At 37.8% G+C, this 20,632-nt stretch overlaps 4 protein-coding genes and 1 pseudogene across 4 annotated transcripts; 2 read left to right on the top strand and 3 right to left on the bottom strand.

The window, feature by feature from the left end:
* Window positions 1–334: 334 nt before the first annotated feature.
* Window positions 335–12,131, bottom strand: LOC148728327 (uncharacterized). The gene is made up of 2 exons (XM_088763219.1): window positions 11,993–12,131; window positions 335–1,806 (listed from the first exon to the last, which is right to left on the bottom strand). Exons 1-2 carry the CDS (start codon window positions 12,025–12,027, stop codon window positions 780–782), a joined length of 1,062 nt encoding a protein of 353 aa, XP_088619345.1. The 5' UTR covers window positions 12,028–12,131; the 3' UTR covers window positions 335–779.
* Window positions 1,795–4,626, bottom strand: LOC148728329 (uncharacterized). Its single transcript, XM_088763218.1, has one exon. It carries the CDS (start codon window positions 4,208–4,210, stop codon window positions 2,447–2,449), a length of 1,764 nt encoding a protein of 587 aa, XP_088619344.1. The 5' UTR covers window positions 4,211–4,626; the 3' UTR covers window positions 1,795–2,446.
* On the top strand, window positions 4,887–7,819 carry LOC148728328 (zinc finger protein 862-like). Its single transcript, XM_088763217.1, has one exon. It carries the CDS (start codon window positions 5,460–5,462, stop codon window positions 7,545–7,547), a length of 2,088 nt encoding a protein of 695 aa, XP_088619343.1. The 5' UTR covers window positions 4,887–5,459; the 3' UTR covers window positions 7,548–7,819.
* Window positions 7,701–13,666, bottom strand: LOC148728326 (uncharacterized). Its single transcript, XM_088763216.1, has 2 exons — window positions 13,240–13,666; window positions 7,701–12,093 (listed from the first exon to the last, which is right to left on the bottom strand). The coding sequence occupies exons 1-2, from the start codon at window positions 13,326–13,328 to the stop codon at window positions 7,851–7,853; spliced, it is 4,332 nt and encodes a 1,443-aa protein (XP_088619342.1). The 5' UTR covers window positions 13,329–13,666; the 3' UTR covers window positions 7,701–7,850.
* A 256-nt stretch (window positions 13,667–13,922) lies between these two features.
* On the top strand, window positions 13,923–18,652 carry LOC148728325 (uncharacterized; annotated as a pseudogene).
* Window positions 18,653–20,632: the final 1,980 nt, after the last annotated feature.

Below are 20,632 nucleotides of genomic sequence, written 5' to 3'. Positions count from 1 at the left end.
ATAGGTACCCAACGGGTACTTGTGCCTGCTGCAATAGGATGGCGTTTTCACAAAGAACAGTGGCATATGTTACTCCAGTGATTTTTTTAAAAAAAGGTCCGCTATGCTAACATTTGGTAGTGCAAGGTGTTTCCTGGGAGCGGATAGTTTTATTTTATGCAATCAAGTGTAGTACTTCTGTTTCTTTTATACTAGGGTGTTTTTTTTTTTTTGCCTTGTGTTCACTATGTTGTATGTCCATTAGCATTAATATTTTTCAAAATGAACTGCATGTAACATATAAAGGTATGGAAATAAGTGTACCGGAAAAAATCGTAACACAGTGGCAAAGACAATGTGGTAATTCAATTGCTTTTATTAACACAACTTATTTTGTTAAACATTAGTAATTCCACATGGTATATTTATGTTGTAATGAACTGTAACGAAACTTAAGGGTACTTCAAGAACTGTTTAAGGGGCAATAACTGTAACGGAACTACTCAAAGTTAACGAAATTGCCAAAAAATTGCAATAAAGTGTAATCTAATTAATAGCAACTGAACCACTCATTCAATGTTGTATATTGTTACTTTTTGATCGAAATCATTTACACAATGATTTTAATAGGAATAAACTATAACAGCATTTCTGCCTGTGTATACTGTCTTACAGGTTGTATGTGAGCGTAAATCTGGCATTAATAAAAGAACTTTGTAATTTTGTTTGTACAGGTTTGCACTTCCCACGTTTTTGTTTTCAACCTTTGCCAATGATGAGGGAAGTACATGAACAGCTATTCAAATGATATAGGGAGATACCTCGTTTATGATCTTTGATTTATTGTCATATTTTATTTTTAAGATTGGAGCATCTAAGAGTGCTTCTGTTATCTTTTCTTCATCCAGTGTTTGTGGACGTTGTAAGATATTAAAAACTTTTTTAATTTGTTCTTGGAAGAATGTTACAGTGAACTGGTTGTCATCTTGTGAAACTTTAACTTGTGCAAAACAGTTGGTAATACATTTATCTCTTTTTTGCGTCAGATTACAGTTACCACATTTTATAATCTTGGCAGTAAAAGATCCATCTGCTACCTTTTTGTGGCACTGTAAACATGAAAGGTACTTTCCGAATGTTAGCAGACCAATGACTTCAACCTTGGCCTCTGTGGTTGTAAAAGAATCAGGCAGTTCAACAGACTGGGGTAAGGATTCAATGAAGTCCTCTGCTTCCGACACTGTACAGTCATGCATCGTTGTGCCCAAGGCTAGTTTGTCAGACTTGTATTCTTTTATAACTCTAACGTTATGGAATGTATAAGTTTTTCCTTCACTGACTTCATTTATTTTGTCTTCCCAGAGAGTTAATGTTATTGTTCCGGATGGATCGCTGAGGAAGCATTCAGCTTTACATTTTTCTCCATTCGCTGTAGTTACTTTTTTTGTACCACTGATCTTTGTAACTTTCGCTTTAATTGTTATCAGCTGTTGGAAGTGGACACCAGAGAGTGACGCTATGTTATTTGTTTGTGGTATTTCTTTTGGTGTGAATGATACCTTGGTTGCGTCAATTCGGACTTTGTTGTCCATAAGTACTGTATTTGATTTAAGATCCATTTGGAAGTTGCTGAGCTTCACAGGGCTCTTTTTTGAACTTCTGGCTTTCAGGTCATCGTGTTTTTTTGTGGCAAAGCATATTGCTCTAACGGTACTATCAGAGCCAGTTTGAAGTAACATTTCAAAGTAGCTTGATTTTGAGCTTTTCTTCACTGGCGATACAGCATGGAGATATCCTGTTAGTTCATGATTTTTGTCCATGTTAAAGCTGTTGAGAGAAAGAGATTTAAAATGAATACTTTGTAGCAAGATAATAAATTTTAATATATTTTAATTAAAGAAATTGTATTTTTGCGTTGTACATGTAAAGTTGTAATGTAATGTTTAAAGCAAAGTAATACTTGCCTTTGTAAGTTTTAATCAAATGGCGGGGAAAAGAGAGCGTTCAGGGTTACTATCCAAAATTAGACAGCAACCTCAAACAACACAAGAAAATTTAAACTACATGTAGCAGTTCTCAATGAGAAATGAGTGCTGCTGTTAGTTGCATGTTTTAATACTACGTACAATATGTGCTATTATTTGTTTATAAAATACAAGGCGAATATCTAATCCTACTGGAGTTATGACGATTGCAGCTCATTTACAGATGTCAACTCATGCTTTTATTTGTTTATAAAATACAAAGCAAATAACTAATCCTACCCGGCCAAGTTACGACGCTTGGAGCTCATTTACAGATGTGGTATTAAAGCTTCCTTTTGAAACATTTAAGCAACAGAATCCTCTTTTAAGCTCAGTTACACCACACAAAAGAGTTTTATTTTCGATATTTCTAGTTTCTTTGACACTTTTACGGTTAATTTATCGATGGCTTCAAGAATATTGACGGCTGTCTACAGCAGCAATTATGTTCGAATTAATGCACAGATTGCTTTATGATCTGAAAAATATGTTTCTAAAATGTGCAAATTCACCTGTGATTCAGGTAAATTAGTATAAATGTGGTCTATGGTGGTTCTGTTGTCAGTTGTATAACATGATATTAATTGCCTGTAGCTGTTTTCTCTAATGAAGAAATTATAAAGAGGAAGTTTCTCTTTTTCATTTAACCAGTTCACATTAAAATCACCCATAAATAGTTTAAATTGGGAACAGTTCATAGTCAGAAGTTCTGTTAATGCTAAACACATCTGTCGTACAGGCACTCTGGGTGACCGATACACACCTATTATGGTAATTTGTGGTATTTTTTCAAGTTTTACAATAGTTATTTCTACGCCATTTGTGTTCATGCAAACTGGATACCCAGGGATAAAACTTATTTTACTATACACAGCTGTTCCACCATAAGGTCTGGTATTACATGTTGTGCATTGACTGTCATTTCTAAATAAACTGTAGCCACTAATTGTGTATGCAGTATTGCTGTCTAAAGTATATAACCTTGTTTCTGAGAATATACTGACATCAGTATGTGAATAGTTCAAATCTTTGCGTATGTCTTCTATATGTTTATGCAATGATCTTGAATTAAGGAAGCATAACTTAACAGTAGGTTCATGTATTTCATAAATAGGAGTTAAAGAAAAGTGGAGATGCTTTTCTGTCCGTAAGCGTTGCATTTCTGCTTTAACATCATGATTTACAGCTATTTTGTTCTCACAAAGGTCAGTTATGTAAAGCCCTTCTATAGTTGTTACTCTACTTAATCCTACATAATGAATGTGAGGTATTGCTCTCCTGGTGTTAAAGTTAACTACTATTCTTGTCTCAGTGTCACCTTGTGATCTGTGAATGGTTTTAGCAGCTGCAGGTCTCAATGGAAATTGCTTTCTCACAACCTGAGCTGTTCTGTTTCTTCCAACTGCAAATTGTGCAGTGATAGGTTTGATAGGAGTCCATTTGCGTTCAATACCTTCTACAAATAAGTGCCTATAATCATGTCTAGTTTTTCCTCCTACATGTGCTTGGTCAAATTCTACCCATATTATTCCAGAAGGTCTGTTTTTGTCATGTAATTGTATCTTCCTTACAATATTAGCAGCACCATTTGTCATGCCATCATCAGTCCTTAGATTCACTGCGATTTCTGTTCTTTCACCTTCAGCAAGTTGAAGGTTTAAAGGTAATTGCTTAGTTTTTCTAGGATCAAGTGGTACTTGCTTTAAGATCTTATCCCTTAGTTCTGCAGAGTTAGCACCCACAACACTATCTAAGGCTTTAATTGTATACTTTTCACCAGTTGCAGCCATGTGAACTCTCCTATTAAACTCATCAACTTTAGAATTCTGTATGAACAAATGGGGGACATTGATAGGGTAATTTGTACAATTTTCTGAAATGCATCTCTCTTTAAGTTTTGCAATGTCTTCTGGAGTGTGATTACCTTCTCGTAACCTGTTAAGAAGTTGAGCAAATTCTTTGCTTTCTCTTTGTCTCATAATTTCTTCTAATTCAAACATTGTATATAGTTCTTGCCACAAGTTGGAAGCAAGAGCTCGATATTCTGAGTTGTTCATATCTTTAAACACATAACCATCCATAACAGGTTCTAACTGAAATAAATCACCAAGTGCTATCATGCTTACACCTCCAAATGGTTCTTTGCTGCCCATAATATCTTTTAATCTGTTATTTATTTGTACATTAAACATAGTATTGCCAACCATTGAAATTTCATCCAAAAATATTAGTTTCACTGCATGAAGTTTACATCTCAGAGTGTTAAGTCTACTTGAGTCAAGAGGTTTATAAATCTTTAGTGACTGGCTTGCTGGAATTGCCAAGGTACTGTGTATTGTATTACCTTGTATGCCAAAAGCAGCTTTTCCAGTTGGTGCTAATAACAGTATTTTAACATCATTGAAGTCTTCACCAGCTCTGGAGTTGTAATATTTTAGTGCTGCTTGATATAGACATTTGACCAGATGGGACTTGCCCACTCCAGCTCCTCCAGAGAGGAAATAGTAGAATGGTTTGTCTGATGTTTTAACAATATGCAAGATATGATAAAAAAATTCCTTTTGCTTTTGATTTAGTGTTTGCACCAATTGTCTGTACTCTTGGTCTTGTAATTCATTTAGTATCAGTGCAGGGCTCGAACTTGGCGGTGGTCTACTAGCCAAATACCAGTAGATTTTGAGTTTTGGCTAGTGGATTTTCTCATCTGCTAGCCATCTTGGCTAGTTAATTTTCGCCTCTATAAATAACTTAAGTCTTCAAACATTTTCAAAATTCTTTCATTTCAACAACTGCAGGGCTAAAAATTGACGGTCGCACGGTCGCCAGTGGCGAGTTAAAACTGACTAGGGCGACCAAAAGTTTAAGTTTGATCGCCGGATGGGCGACTACATGTACAATCTCGAAAAGCTGTAATGCAATGTAAATTATGAGAAGTACAAAGTTAAAAATAAAACCCAATATGTAGTTTAATCGGACTACCTTTCTCTTCGTTTTTTGCCTGGACTCTAACATCGTCCATTTTAGTAAATTTTTAGTTTTGAAGTGGAAATTCCGAGCCGTTTTCACCCGGGTGTTTTCACGAGCGATCCACATTCAAGGCGCCATTTTGGAATTGCCACGTGACTCTCCCCCAGACTTCCGTGCGGGATGGTTTCGAAACACATGCTACTTCTTTTTGGGATGGGCGACTAAGAATTCAAGTTAACTGGCCCAACTGGCCACCAAGCACTGGAGTTAATTTTTAGCCCTGCAACTGGCATGAAATAAAAAAAAGAAAAATAACTCTATATTCGAAAAATAATTCTTTGTTTCGTTACAAGTCCGTGTTCGTTCGCCGCCATATTGACTTGCTTGATCGAGGAAACATGGGATCAAGTCACATACCCATGATGCAATGCTATCAAAAAACGCTTGTCCGCCATTTTGAAATGCCACGCGTGATTGCTCTCGTTAAGTATGGATATCAGAGCATTTCTGTCGTCATCAAAATCCTCTGAATCATCTCAAACATCTACAACTTCCACTTCAAAGAGAGCAATTGATGATTCTTCGACATCTCAATCTTCATCGAAACGAAAGTTCGTACGGTCGTGGTTGAAAGACTTCACATGGCTAACGTACGACTCAGAAGGAAACCGGATGTTTTGCAAATTTTGTAGAGACAATCCAACTTGCAGTGACTCATCCTCTACCTTCGTGTCTGGCAGTCAGAATTTTAAAATAGAATCTGTGAGAAGCCACGAAACTTCAACTGGTCATACACGTTGTGTTGCGGCTGCTAAAGTTTCTGAGAATCCACAGCTAGCTCCTTTACCACGCGCTCTGTTGTCAATGTCAAAAGAAGTCTCTCAGAAGATGGAAAGATTGTTTGATATAGCTTATTTTGTTGCAAAGAGGGAAATGCCATTTACAAGCTTTCCCCACCTGTGCAAACTTGGAATGAAACACGGAGTTGAGCTTGGAAACACCTACATTAATGACAAAGCATGCAAAACGTTTGTAACGGCTATTGCAGGACAATTAAAGCATGAACTTTCAAGCAAGCTTCAGTCATCAAAGTTCATAAGTGTAATGGCAGACAGTGCATGTGATGTTGGAGTACGTGAGGTAGAAGATGTTTATGTATGTCATTTGGTTAAAGGTGAGATAGAAAATGCATTTGTGGGGCTGAAGGCTTGTGAAAACAGCAAAGCAGCTGGAATCAAAGCAGCTGTGGAAACTGCTATGACAGAGGTGTGTAGGGATTGGAAAGAGAAGACAGTGGCCCTGGGAGCAGATGGAGCAAATGTTATGCTTGGAGAAATAAGTGGTGTTTATGGCTTGCTTAAACAAGAAATTCCTCACATTATTAAGGTACACTGCGTTGCACATAGGTTGGAACTTTCATTTGCAGACACCTTGTCAGATGTTCCAGTTCTTAAAGATGTCAAAGAAATGCTTCAAGGTATTTGGAAGCACTATCATTATTCTGCAAAGGCAGTCCGTGAGCTTAAAGAACTAGCTGAGAGTATGGAAGTGCGAGCATATAAGGCAATCAAAGCAGACGGTACAAGGTGGGTACCACACATGCAAAGAGCACTGAATATTCTCTTGTCAAAGAACTTTCAAGTTGTAGTTTTGCACTTCCAACATACCTCACAAGCAAGGAATGCCAGTAACCAGATGCAAGGAAGGGCTGTGAATTACAGCAAAAAATTCACAAGCTACAAATTTGTTGCCATCATGCATCTGTTACTTGACATCGTAGATGCACTTTCCAAAGTGAGTCTTAACTTCCAGGAGGATGGAATAACAATCTCAAGAGTTCAAGATAACTTAACTGCCCTTTTAGCAAAACTTGAATCTTTCAAGGAAAGACCTGGTCAGCAACTAAACTCTTTCCTTACGGAAGTAGGGGATGGCAACACATTTAAGGGCATAGAGCTTCAAAGGGATGCAGACAGGCAGGCTATTAATGCTATCCAGGCATCTGCGGTGAATGCTGCCATGACATTCATCCAAGAGAGGTTTGAAGGGATGGAAACAGATCCAGTATTCTCAGCAGCAGCTGTCTTGACAAAGCACCGAGGTTGGCCAGTTACAGACAGGCATCGGCTGCTCTTACATGGCGAAAATGAAATCCAGACACTACATGGTCATTTTCAGGTACCTCTAGAGCAGCACAACTTCAGTCTGCATGACTGTCTTGATGAATGGATGAGTCTGAAATTCCATGTACAGCGAGTTAGAGCAGAACTTGAACTCAGGCAAAGCGAATTCTGGAAGAACAAATTTATGTTTTGCAAAGATGATTATCCAAACCTGCTAATTTTAGTGGAACTATGTCTTGTAATTCCTTGCCAGACTGCTTGCTGCGAGCGGGGAAACTCTTGCATGAACAGAATCATGACTGACTGGAGGTCAACCTTGAATGTTTCTACTATTGATGAGTTGATGAGAATAGCTGTCAGTGGACCTTCTCATGAGGACTATACTGCAGTTCTAGCAGTTGGGCGCTGGCTGGAGGAGTCAGAACGGAGCAGACGGCCTACATTGATGGACTGATCATTGCCTTCAATGATCATTCCTACCACTTGGGAACACCTAATTAACTGTTTTATAATACAGAACACTACTAGGGTACTAGGCATTTTGAATGAGCAGCTGCTGTTTGCAGCTAGAAGCTTAAGTCACACAAAGAAGTAATGTCTGCAGCAGTACATGCACAGTTGGGTTTTATTGTTGTCGAGGTAATTGGAATAACGAACAAGCATGAACACATACAATGAATTTTATGTACAGTTGTATAATAAATTGATTACAGTTTGATAGCAACAGCAGTTTTACATTTTTTTGTGTTTGTTTAATCTATAAAAATGATAGTATTGTGCTGTACACTTGCCTAGTAGAAATGCATTTTTGGCTAGTGAATCCTGACCATGTACTAGCCATTCGACTATTAACTTCAAAAGTTAAGTTCGAGCCCTGCAGTGGTTCACTAGTTTCTATTGCTGAAGGAATTCCAACATCTTCTGATAAATCATAGTTTTCATTGAGATCAGGATGCAAATCTTGAAGACCCTCAGCCTCATCCTGGTATTCTCTGTTTTGTGTAAATGGTGCTATTGAGTCAAAATGATCATTGTCTTCATCAAGATGAATCAAGTGTTCATGGATTTTGTCTAAGTCTTCACTGCAAACAGCATATAGTTTCATTTGCTTATTTATACTATCTTTTACATTTATGAAACGTTCTTGGTAGGAGGAACAGTTAGCTAACAAATCAGTGTCCTCATTTCTCCATGACGTAAACAGCATTATTAATTCACGATAATGTTTTTCTGGATCTTTTTCACAGTTATACCAAACACTTCTTATAATTCTAGCCTTTGATCTTTTTTTGTTACTTTTGGGATTGATGAGATTATCCTCAAAAAGGTCATCGTCATTTTGTTCATCATCAGCTGTTTCTAATGGAAGGTTATCAGAATCTCTTTCGAATGATTTTTTTGCATATGGTTTTCCACATGAGTCATACCATGCAGTCCAATCTGCCAATGTTAAGTATTCAAGACTTAAAGGGCGTTTTGCGTATCTTTGCAAAAGACCATTGGTATATACATCTTCACAATCATCATCCATTTCTTCAATGTCATTTATTGATTTTAAAAGCTGAACTCTTTCATTAGGAGGAGTGGTATTTATGAATATTACTTGACGAGAAGACTTCTTCATAGGAAGCTGTAAAACAATGTAAACAGCTTCTTGTGCACTTATCTCGACACTGTTTAAAAATTTGTTTCCAATGTCTCGGACTTGTTGCTTTATGCTAGAATTTCCTTTTCTGGCTTCAGCACATGCTTGTCGTAAAAGTTCACTCATTCCTTTTTGTGCTTTAGAAATATACGAAACTATGTACATGGCACATGCATACACATCAAGTACAAACTGGATATCCATGTTTGCTCTCCACGCCTCGAGGGAAGCAGGATTATAGTTGTTTATTCTTAACTCATTCGGTTTTCTTTTTAAAAACACAGTTGGTGAATTTAACGATGACCTCACAGCTAGTCGATATTCATTTTCAGTAACTTTTAATTTGACAAGTAGTTGTTCAAATGTTATAGGTTCGCCTTCTTTCATATCATTTAATTGCTTGTTGATTATTTTCCAAGTGTCTTTGTGCTGTTTTATTTTATTTTGTGGCATGTCTGCTTCTAAAGGGTAAAGAATTTCAGTTGCTCTCATAGGAGGTTGTGGATAGTTAAATCGACATTCATTCTTTGACTTTTTTCTACAAGTGTGACAATGCCTGTGAATTTGCCTGTTCACTAGTTTATGTAATTCTGTATTATCAACTGGCCACTGACAACTAATTATTTTATCAATAAAGTCTGTAACGGCAGCATCGTCGTCGACTCCAAATACTGGTGCATCTTCAAGCCATATAAGCATGTGTATGTGGGGTGAGCCCCGCTGCTGGTATTCTACTCGGTAAAACCAGTCAGAAATTTTGCCTAATGGTTGAGCTTTACCAAAAAGAAAGTTCGTGAGAAATTGACTAATTTGATAATCAAAATGTCTAGCACATGTCACTGGGTCACTTTGAATAAGCCTGCATTTCTCATCCCAGGTCATATTTTCAAGCTCACTGGTAGTGTAGTCTTTGTGATCAACTACCTGGCCAAGTATTTGAAGGAAATGTATCCATTGTGTTTCTGCTGAAGAAAAACTACAGAATATAGAAGATGGTCCTAATTGTCTAATCATTGCAAACAAATCTTTCTTAGCCTTTTCAAAATATGGTGGTGAACCTCTTAATGCTCTCAAGAATTGGAATCCTTCATCAAGATGAATCAAGCGCTCTATTGCTCCTTCACATTTCAACTGTCCTGCATTTAAAGATCTATTATTTCCTTTGCACTTCCTAAGAGCAACTTGTGATTTCCCTAACATAATTTTCATTTGAAGTTTTTTTGTTATAAAGAATATATTTTCAACACACATAGCAGCTCTCCTATCTGAGCGTCTTAGTTCAGATTTACAGATGTCGCTATAATGAACGTTAACTAGTCTATCTTTATTTTCCGGCCGACCTCGACCAAGGAATATACCAGGATACGCTAATTCTTCAGAATATTGATCTCTGAATATACTTAGGGGTTTGGTTCCTTCTCCTGGTGCAACATTTAATATATGTTGAGGCTCACTGTCTTCAACAAATTCTGTGTTCGTCAACATGGTGTCAGTAACACCAGCAGGTATTTCTGCCTCATCTTCAGTCCACTGATCATCACTATCAGTGACATCACTTCCACTAATATTACTTTGCTTATTGCAGCTACTGGTGTTTTGTATTTCTTCTGATTGTTCATTTTGATTTTCAGGATTAGTTTCACCTAATAAACTGTTTACTCCCCAGTCTTGATTTACAGTTATTCCTTCCTGTTTGTAGAGAGTGCTGTTATTAACTAGCCAATTGGCTGCTTGAACAACTTTATGTGGCCTTATATTGAGAGACAATGCTGAGCTTTTGTATTGCAATTTTCTCTTTAAATTGACTTTAATTGTACCAGCATCATTGGGTAACCTTGGTAAGATATTGACAGTATCAGTTACTTCTGCTGGGACATTTACAACATTTCCATGTATTTTGAATTGCCTTCCTCTTGGAGCTTGCATTAATTTTTGAAATGCAAGTCTTGGAGCTACAAGCCTACATTCCAGTTCATTGAGGTAAAAAAATTCAGGTTTTATTGGAAAACTCATTCCATTCAATATGGCAAGGGGTGGAACTTTATTCTTTGCTAAGTAATTATGACAAGTTCTACATAGCCACTCTTTATTGTTGACACTTTTTGTTTTTATAAGATATTTTTCAGCAGCAGGGTTTGATTTTCTTATTTTAGTAGCTGGGTAAACACTGTGTTTATACCACAGCTGATCACAACAACTACAAATATATAAGGGGCCCTGTGACACAATGTCATGAAACCTCATTATTAAGGCAGCCATGTTTTGTATTTTTTCGTTTTTTTCTTTTTGACTTTCAGCATTATTATTTTCTTTAGTGGTTGAGGTTTGCTTCTTGTTGTTACACTTATACTTTTGATTCATTTTAGTAGCCCTTTTGTTATTTCTGTAATGTTTCATGTAAGAAGTCCAGTTTTTTTTCTGCTCCTGTGTCTTGGATTTGCATTTATCATTTCCACTACTGTTACTGCTTATTCTTAAATTGTTTACATCAGAATTGTGTTTTCTTTTTCGACTTCCATTATTTATTAGTACAGCATTTGTATTTTCTTTAGTGGGTGAACTTTGTTTATCACTGTTACATTCATAGCTTTGATTCATTTTACCAGCCCTTCTGTTATTTCTGTAATAATTCATGTAAGAATTCCATTTATTTTTTTGCTCATGAGTTTTGGATCTGCATTCATGGTTTTCACTGTTCTTAGTACTTATCCTAACATCGTTCAGATGGGAATAATTGTGTTTTCTTTTTTGACTACCATTATTTACAAATACAGCATTTGTATTCTCTTTAGTGGGTGAACTTTGTTTATCACTGTTACGTTCACAGCTTTGATTCTTTTTACCAGCCCTTCTGTTATTTCTGTAATAATTCATGTAAGAATTCCATTTGCTTTTTTTTTCATTGCTCTTAGTGGTTATTCTAACATCATTCAGATTGGAATAATTATTGTGTTTTCTTTTTCCAGTACTATTGTGTACTTGTTCAGGAAGAACATTTTGTTCTGTAAAATTGAAATCACTATTGTGACTTCTGTAAGGGTGCTCATTTCCTGAGTAAGAGCTATTTGGTATTGTTGATACATAATGCACTTCGTTTACATGACCTATATATATTGTTCTTGGTTGCTGTGATGATGAATGGCGTGGCTCTATTAAAGTTGCCTGTCCAAAATTTATGTGAGATTCTACAATATAAATTTGTATATTAAGTGATTCTGCAACTGCTTGTACAATTAATGCATCACACCATGTACCTTGCATTGACATATTTGTCAAGTAACCATTCCATGAGTTCTGAGTGTTGCTTTCAATGAAACGTTCAGGGTTATCCCTGAGGTATTGGACAGCAGCTTGTCTGATGTGAAAGTGATGACTGGGATTACCATACAATTGATGTGATACGGCTTTAAAAAAGCAGTCACCTGCACCACCCACATCTAAAGCTATCAATCCCAACTGTCCTAATCGAAAGTTAAGCAATGTTGAGGAATCCACTGACAAATTGGTCTGATTGTTCACATTCTGTTCGGGACCTGGATTTAATTCAACGTCACCTGATCTCAAAAGATTCATCCTTGATACGCAATATGTTTTAGCCGGGCAAGTTGATTTTTTAATTTTACCTGAACAACAGCTACTAGTTTGCTTTCTTTTTTTGACTTTTTTGTTGCCAGTCTTTTAAAATTGACTAAGGAAGTAATAAAAGCGTTGCATTTTTGTAAATACCGTATATACCACAATTTATAGTGAGTAACCAAGTCATACAATCTTGAAGATTTAGGGGTACATTTCTTAAAAATAAACTTTAGCTTGCTTCTAGCTTTTCTTTTTCATATAATTTAGGACCTTTTTCACAGGTATTCTAGATGGCTCTCGGTCTCTATGTCGTTTTACTTGTTTAACGAACTTGGAATTTTTCCGAGGGGAATGTTTGTGGAATTCTTTCGATGGCGGTACATCAACAATGGAAGCTCCCACAACAAATCTTACATCTGTTTTTAAAGATCTGTTAGAAACTATCCTTAGATAACAAATATCATGAATTGTACTTCTACACTTCCCTTGTAGGTTAAAAATTGCAACAGCTTTCGCAAATGTCTGGCCAGTGAAAGGTATTTTCACTTTAGGGGCGATTTCATTTCCCAAACAGCGGGTTAAACAGGGCATATTTCCCTCAGTGGGCTTTATAATCCCCAAAAGGGGCTCAATAATTCCCGTAATGGGCCTTTCTCTCCCCAAATGGGGCTCATTTATTCCCCGAAGGGACTTTCTTTTCCCCAAATGGGGCTCATAAAGCTTATTTTGTGTCCAAGGCACTCGCAATATCGCCGAGTGGTGATGCTGTTGGCGCCAAGAAAGCTTCCATCGATCTACAACTTCAAAGCATCTTTCAAAACCTTTCACACGGCCAGACAAACAAGTAGTGCGAATGCTGTGGCAAATGGACAAAATACCCTTTAAGAAATCCATCACAAAGATGAAAAACGAAAAGATCACTTACCTAGCAAGCAACAAACACTGCAATAAGCTCACGTGAAATATACCACAAGATGGCGGACCTCTTCCTTCGAAAGCTGAACGGAAGCACATGGTTGTTGACGAAGTTGACGTTTCTTTTTCTCGTATTTGATTGCTTCCGAGTCTTTCCGGAAATTAGTTGTGTGCCACGAGCTGTTGGCGTTGTCCATTTCTCAAATCCGATTGGTTCCAATATTCCCCAGAGGAACGAATTTAACCCGAAAGTATTACACCCGAAAGTATTACAGGCTACCGAAAGTATTACACTTTGAGAATACTTCATGTAACATGTCACGAAATGGAATCCACGGTGAAACGTCATGAGAAAATCCGCGATTTTATCTTATATGAAGTAATGGTCGCGCGTTTTACAGCTTATCATTGTGTCTGCATGCAAATGCAGCAGACACAAAAACGGCTCACAAATCACTTCTCACAGCGAAAGTAACTCAGAATTGATAGCAAACGAGGTGAGGAGACGCTAAAACTCGTGCGATAAAATGTCTCACCTTTTGATAGGCCCATTTAAGTCTCGTGATCACGATCTTTTACCGAACATTACCGATTTTGTCGGAAGCAGGTCGGAAGAAAAGGCCGAACTAGCGACGAACCGGCGGAAATCTCGTTTCCATAGTTATTGGTCGTTCCCAGGACTCTTCCGTGAATGTCTATAGCTGCATCAGCGAAGGAGAACATGTCTGAAGACACGAAATCCCAGTTTTTTTGTGGCCACTGCAAAGAATATCTTACAAAGTCAACATTTTATAGACACAGAAGGAGTTACTACAATACCGCGGAGAAAACGTGGCGACTTGCTGAGGACACTAGCCCAAAGGCGAACACGTCTCGAACTTCGCACTCGTCCGAGTACTTTCAAGACGATGGGCCGCTCTTTGACGATGACTTTTTGGAACCAAGCTTACATGAACATCAAGGTAACAGCACTTACTAAATAAAAAGGTGCACTCCTTTCTAAATGGCTTTAATCTTTGCAGCAACTAGGTGAATTGCCCGGTTGATTGTTTGCATGTCGAACCGCAATAATTATGGCGGGAAGTCAATCATGCATGCTGTGATTTTACACACACTTTTAAAACTGACCTAAACTATACGATTGCAGATAGTTGCATTTTTTTAAATTAAATCTCATCTCTCATTTGACATTCAGAACTTGATGACAGAATAGTCCACCAAAGCGATGGCCCAGATTGCCGTGATAATTCAGATCATGATGGTGACAACAATTCTATTGAGGATTTAGATGAGGTATAAAAATGTATATTAATGAACTTAAACCACAATCCGACAAAGAAAATATGTTGATACACTGTTTTAAAAAAAGTATTGTCAAGGTGTATCAAGCAAATTACACCGTAGCACCATACAGTGGCAGGAGGTTTATGGGGTACCGTATTTATTTGATTAAGTGCCCAACCTGGAATAAGCGCCCACCTCAAATAAGCGCCCACCCATTTGGTAAAATTCTGCTTTGGAACAACTTCACCTTGTGCTATTTTTTGTAATTTTTGGGTGCGAAATAGAATTGCTACTGGATGAAAATTGTGAAGATTTTATTAGCACCCAGCCTCGAATAAGCGCCCATCTCGAATAAGCGCCCACTCTCAAGGTCAAAAAATTTAATAAGTACCCAGGGCACTTGATCGAATAAATACAATAGTTAGATCATTTACATGTACATGGTGAGTTTTAACCTGGGGTTCAGTCCCGGGGGGGAGGGGAGGGGGTACTCCCATACATTACCTATACGGGTATGCAATCCCGGGTATACAATCTGCATGTCCTTTATAGGAACCTGAGCAAGAAAATGAAACAGACGATGAAAGTGAAGAAGAACAAGAAGCTGAAATTTGGGAAGATGTCTGTTTAGAAGATCTCCTTGGTGATGTAGGAAGTAGTGAACCTTGCCCAGAACCTACTCCTAAGCAGACCAGAATGCAGAAGTTAACTGCATTAGTACAGTGGCTTGTATACTTCATTTTAATGTGGCAGTCTCTATGCAAACTTAGCGATAATGGTTTGGAATGGCTATTACAGTTTTTTTTTAGGTTCTTTAAGGTGCTTTCTGATTTATCTGGTTGTGAATACCTTGAAGATCTGGTGGCTATCATTCCTTCATCAGTGTACCTTCTTCGCAAGTTTGTATGTTTTGATCGTGATAACTTTGTCAAGTATGCTGTTTGCTCCAAGTGCAGTAAGCTTTATGACATGAAGGACTGCACCGAAATTGACCATCGAGGACAAAGGACTGTCAAGCACTGTCAATATAAGCGATACCCAAGGAGTGCCACTTGTGGAGCACCTTTAGCGAAAAAGGTTTTTCTTACCAATGGAACTGAACAATTCTATCCTCTTAAGGTATTACTGCTACAACAGTGTTAAAGAGAAGCTTCAAGAAACGGTTATGAGAGAAAATTTTCCACAACAATGCGAGTCCTGGCGTGACCATCAAAGTGAAGAAGGCTACCTTGCTGACATTGTTGATGGACAGGTGTGGAAGGACTTTCAAACTGTTGATGGTGAACCATTCCTCAGTGCTCCCAGAAACTACATGTTCATGTTGAACTTTGATTTTTTCCAGCCAATCAAGCACAGGAATGATTATTCTGTAGGAGTTCTCTACCTGGCAAATCTTAACCTACCAAGAAGTATGCGCTTTAAATGGGAGAATATCATTGTTGTTGGCATTGTTCCTGGGCTGGATAAGGAACCAGCAAGTCTCAATGAGTTTTTAGCACCACTTGTAAAGGAAATGAAAGTCCTTTGGAATGGAGTATATCTAAAGTCAAGTTTGTGTCGTTTACCATGGCGTTTCAGAGCTGCACTTGCCTGCATTTCTTGTGATGTCCCTGCTGCGCGGAAACTTTGTGGCTTTAAGAGCCACAATTCTCATCGTGGTTGCTCTAAGTGCTTTAAGCTCTTTCCTGGAAATGTTAAAGACTCATTTGACTTCTCAGATTTTAAAAGAGAGGAATGGCCAAAGCGAGAAATCCATTCTCACAAACAACATGCAAGAAAGTTGTCAAAGGCTAAAACTAAAAAAGAACATGATCTATTAGCCAAACAGTATGGACTATATTACAGTGTCCTTCTTGAGTTAAGTTACTTTGACTGCATTCGGTTCACTGTTATCGATCCAATGCATAACTTATTCTTAGGCACAGCAAAATCAATGTTTAAGCTGTGGATGGAATTATGCCTTCTTAGTAAGCAAGACATCCAGACAATGGAGAAACGAATCAAAATGTTTGATGTTGGAACAGGGCTTGGGAGACTGCCACACAAAATTAGCAAATTATGGATGTTACACGGCATCACAGTGGAAAAACTGGACACTTGTCTACTCTTTGATTGTTTTGGATGGTCTTTTACCTAAAGAACATATGCGATGCTGGCAGGCGTTTGTGTTGGCTTGCAAGTTCCTGACAAGACCGGTTATAACTGCTCTGGAATTGCAAAAGGCAGATTTAATGCTTCTACAGTTTTGTGAAAAATTTGAGCAGCTCTATGGCAAACTAAAGGTGAAACCAAACATGCACCTTCATGGGCATTTAAAACAGTGTGTATTAGACTATGGCCCAATTTATAATTTTTGGTGCTTCAGCTTTGAACGATTCAATGGCATCCTTAGTAGTTTCAAGACCAATAACAGGTGCATTGAAACTCAGCTGATGAGAAAGTTACTGTCTGATCACTTTATTTCAACTACTTCATTGCCTAATGAGTTTGAAGAACACTTCCTTCCAGTTTTCTCTCACCATCTTACAAACACTGCTGAGAAGATCATTGACATTGTGAAGCTAGGGCCTAAACTGATTAATGCTGCACTTTCAAACAACTTGTTGGAAATTGATTGGAGAATGCTGGAAAGAGAAGTTTATCTACCTCGTTTCCACAAAGTTAGGGCTTTGGATGAAGATGAGCTCTCTTCCCTCCTTTTTGTTTACAAGGCTATGTATGGAAATGTCATCACAAACCTTGACTGCCTTGCAAAGACTGTGCGACGATTTGGCAGTGTTGTTATTGGCCCAGAAAAATTTGGCTCCAAACTTGAATGCCGGTCACTCAAGTCTGCAAGAATAGTTGCATCATGGACTGATGACCATGGCTTAATCAGACCTGATGCTGGACTGCGACCAGGCAAAGTGGATTGCTTCGTTCAGCATACGTTAAAAATTGGATCTGAGAGTCAACATGAATTTGCCCTTGTAGACTGGTATACTGAGGATGAGAACAAGGACAAGTATGGAAAACCTGTTGAATTTTGGAGAAAAACATTTCTACCTGGAGGCCCATCACGGTATCTTCCAGTGGCCAGAATTCTTTCCAAATTCGTTGTTGCATCTACATTTGAAGACAAAGTTGTCATAGTTCCTTTAAATCGCACCTTTTCCTAGAGCTGTTTAGATTCCCCAAGAAACTGATTTTTATTTTTGGCGTGTATACAACAATAACATTATACGTTCCTATTAACATTATACATTCCTAGCTTAGATTTATACCTGTATGCAGTAAAATAAGGCAGTAAATTATATTTCTATAAAGTACATGTACTTATCGAGTGCACAATTTTATTCAAAGAAATAACAGTAATACCTTGCGAACTCGTGGTACCACTTCACCATGGCAACAGATCAATGGTTCAATTTTTTTAATATTTTTTTATTTTCATCGATTGTTTTACATAGTATTATAGAAATGATGCTAAAACGTTCCTCGCAATGGGTGTTTTTATTTTTCCTTTCTCTGACATGCCTTTTTCCATTAACATTTAAATTTTTGAAATCTACTGAGGTAGTTTTTTTTTCCAATAAATAATAAATAAATTCCTGGACACGTAGACAATGTGGTTTTCCAAATTTGTTGGTAAACATCTTTAATCTTCATTAAAGACTTAAATAAAACGCAACTTGAGGGGGTGGGCAGAAAATGCTGAGTATTCTTTGTTTTCACGTGACGTCATCGATATTCTAAAATGATAAATCGCAGGGCCCCTGAGTTTTCAGCTTTCTTTGGTTATTGAACATCCTAAATGCATCTCCTTTTGAAGGTTTTCAGCTCTTACAGCTCTTATACTCTTACAGCGATTTTTAGCAATCTAAACAGTCGAGGTATCGTGAAAAGTGTTTATGTAAATATCTGCTAGTTCTAAAGGGCGAGCGGATCGATTTTTACAGCAGAAGTGAATTCCAGATGTTTTCAGCGATTTCCAGCCGCCATTACTGTGTCCCAGACTGGGACACAGTAATGGCGTAATGGAATAGAAAACACGCAGGCCAAGGCAATCAGCTGATCTTATGGCTCGAAAAGCTTCCTGTAATAGGCATTATGTAGCTTGTACGCATTTTTGTTCGTCCAATCATACATGTTTCAAAAAGAAAAAAAAAACTAATCTCTCGAGCTCGAAATGGGGAGCGCCTATTTTAAGTTATTAAATATATTGACGCGGACAGCAGGTTTATGCCTGTGTATGAAACAACGTAAAAGAAGAGATTCTGATAAACACGAACATAAAATTAAAGACGTGTAAACTTATTGTGCGTAAAGAATGATAAAGGTCCGTAAAGAACAGTGCGTAAATAATCGTAAAGGATGTTAAAGACGCGTAAAGTGTCACCAGCGAAATTGCTCAAAATACATAAAGTTTTACCTAAGACAGACGAAACACGATTATGTCAATTTTTGGGGGCTAACTAATTAGAAAGCAGTGAGTTGTATCCATCTTTGACCCATATTCTTTACGAATATGTAACATTGTTTACGTATTCTTTACGCGTTCCTTGCATTTACGCGTCTTCACGGAATGCGTTACTTTTCCGTAAAGAAAACGCCATATATTTACGGATCTTTACGCAAATGCTAAAGATACGTAAATTCATCATTTCATGCTGTGCATGACTCGGGCACAAATTGCCCTAAGATACACAGGTGAACATGAGTTTTTAAAAAGCTCACAGAAAGGAAAGAGGATTAAAACCTTTTCAAATGGAAACGATGGCGCTTAATTTTTCCTAGTTTACTGTTGGACGGTCTCATTCTTGTTCTCTTGCATTTAGCGGCTACTTTCCGCTTTCTGATCAATGCTGTTCCGCCAACTTGTACCTCAGCCGCGTACTTCAAACCTAATTTGTAATCGATACGAGGAAAATGCAACCTAAATCATATAGGGAAAGAAAATTAGACTAAATTTTGGGTAGCCCTTGCAAATCTATCTACCAGAGGGCATGGATTCGCCTGGATATATCTAAAAGGTTTTATTGCAATTGGTTCGTTTCTGCTGATAAACTTCACAACAGAACTGCGATGAAATATAAGTTAATTGGTAATTAGCCTCCTCAACCCTCGCCGCTTAAGAAAACTCTTAATAAATTATGTGGACCTAGCTGGTCACGTTTGACTCCGAACCCCGTAGAGTAGGGAGCATACGACAGCGGTTATGAGGATTCATTCCGCCCGAAATATATCTTTTGAAATTATTTTCGTTTTATAGTGCGCCTGTTTCGCCTCGAAAATCGCAGACGTCGACTTACTTTTAATGACAAAAGTCGTATATGAGCACGATCCTTCGCAGTAAAGCACTATTTGAGCAATAGTGAAAATCAGACCTGAAAAAAATTTCAGGCCTGTACGGGATTCGAACCACTGACCTCTGCGATACTAGTGCAACGCTCTACCAATTGAGCTAACAAGCCAACTGGAAGCAGGCCATCAAATTAATTCGACATAAACCCGTAGATGATAAATCAAACAACAACAAACATATGAAACATATGTGTGAACTGCGGTTATGAGACGTATCGTGCTCATATACGTCTCATAAACGCAGTTCACACATATGTTTCATATGTTTGTTTTTGTTTGATTTATCATCTACGGGTTTATGTCGAATTAATTTGATGGCCTGCTCCCAGTTGGCTTGTTAGCTCAATTGGTAGAGCGCTGCACTAGTATCGCAGAGGTCAGTGGTTCGAATTCCGTACAGGCCTGAAATTTTTTTTTTTTTTTTTTTTTTTTCAGGTCTGATTTTCACTATTGCTCAAATAGTGCTTTACTGCGAAGGATCGTACTCATATACGTCTCATAACCGCAGTTCACACATATGTTTCATATGTTTGTTGTTGTTTGATTTATCATCTACAGGTTTATGTCGAATTAATTTGATGGCCTGCTCCCAGTTGGCTTGTTAGCTCAATTGGTAGAGCGCTGCACTAGTATCGCAGAGGTCAGTGGTTCGAATCCCGTACAGGCCTGAAATTTTTTTCAGGTCTGATTTTCACTATTGCTCAAATAGTGCTTTACTGCGAAGGATCGTGCTCATATACGTCTCATAACCGCAGTTCACACATATGTTTCATATG

This window comes from Stylophora pistillata, chromosome 6 (genome assembly GCF_964205215.1).
Source record: "Stylophora pistillata chromosome 6, jaStyPist1.2, whole genome shotgun sequence".
Taxonomy (NCBI): Eukaryota; Metazoa; Cnidaria; class Anthozoa; order Scleractinia; family Pocilloporidae; genus Stylophora; species Stylophora pistillata.
This window is presented reverse-complemented; position numbering and strand designations above follow the sequence as displayed.

Excerpts from the sequence above, each read along its gene's own strand:
- LOC148728329 (XM_088763218.1), bottom strand. The coding sequence starts at position 4,210 with ATGGTTGGCAATACTATGTTTAATGTACAAATAAATAACAGATTAAAA.
- LOC148728326 (XM_088763216.1), bottom strand. The coding sequence starts at position 13,328 with ATGTGCTTCCGTTCAGCTTTCGAAGGAAGAGGTCCGCCATCTTGTGGT. Across the intron at positions 12,094-13,239 it reads CAGTGTTTGTTGCTTGCTAG|ACAAGCTGCTGTCCAATACC; the intron begins GTAAGTGATCTT and ends CTTTCACATCAG.
- LOC148728327 (XM_088763219.1), bottom strand. The coding sequence starts at position 12,027 with ATGGAATGGTTACTTGACAAATATGTCAATGCAAG. Across the intron at positions 1,807-11,992 it reads GACAAATATGTCAATGCAAG|CTTTAACATGGACAAAAATC; the intron begins GTACATGGTGTG and ends TTCTCTCAACAG.
- LOC148728328 (XM_088763217.1), top strand. The coding sequence starts at position 5,460 with ATGGATATCAGAGCATTTCTGTCGTCATCAAAATCCTCTGAATCATCT.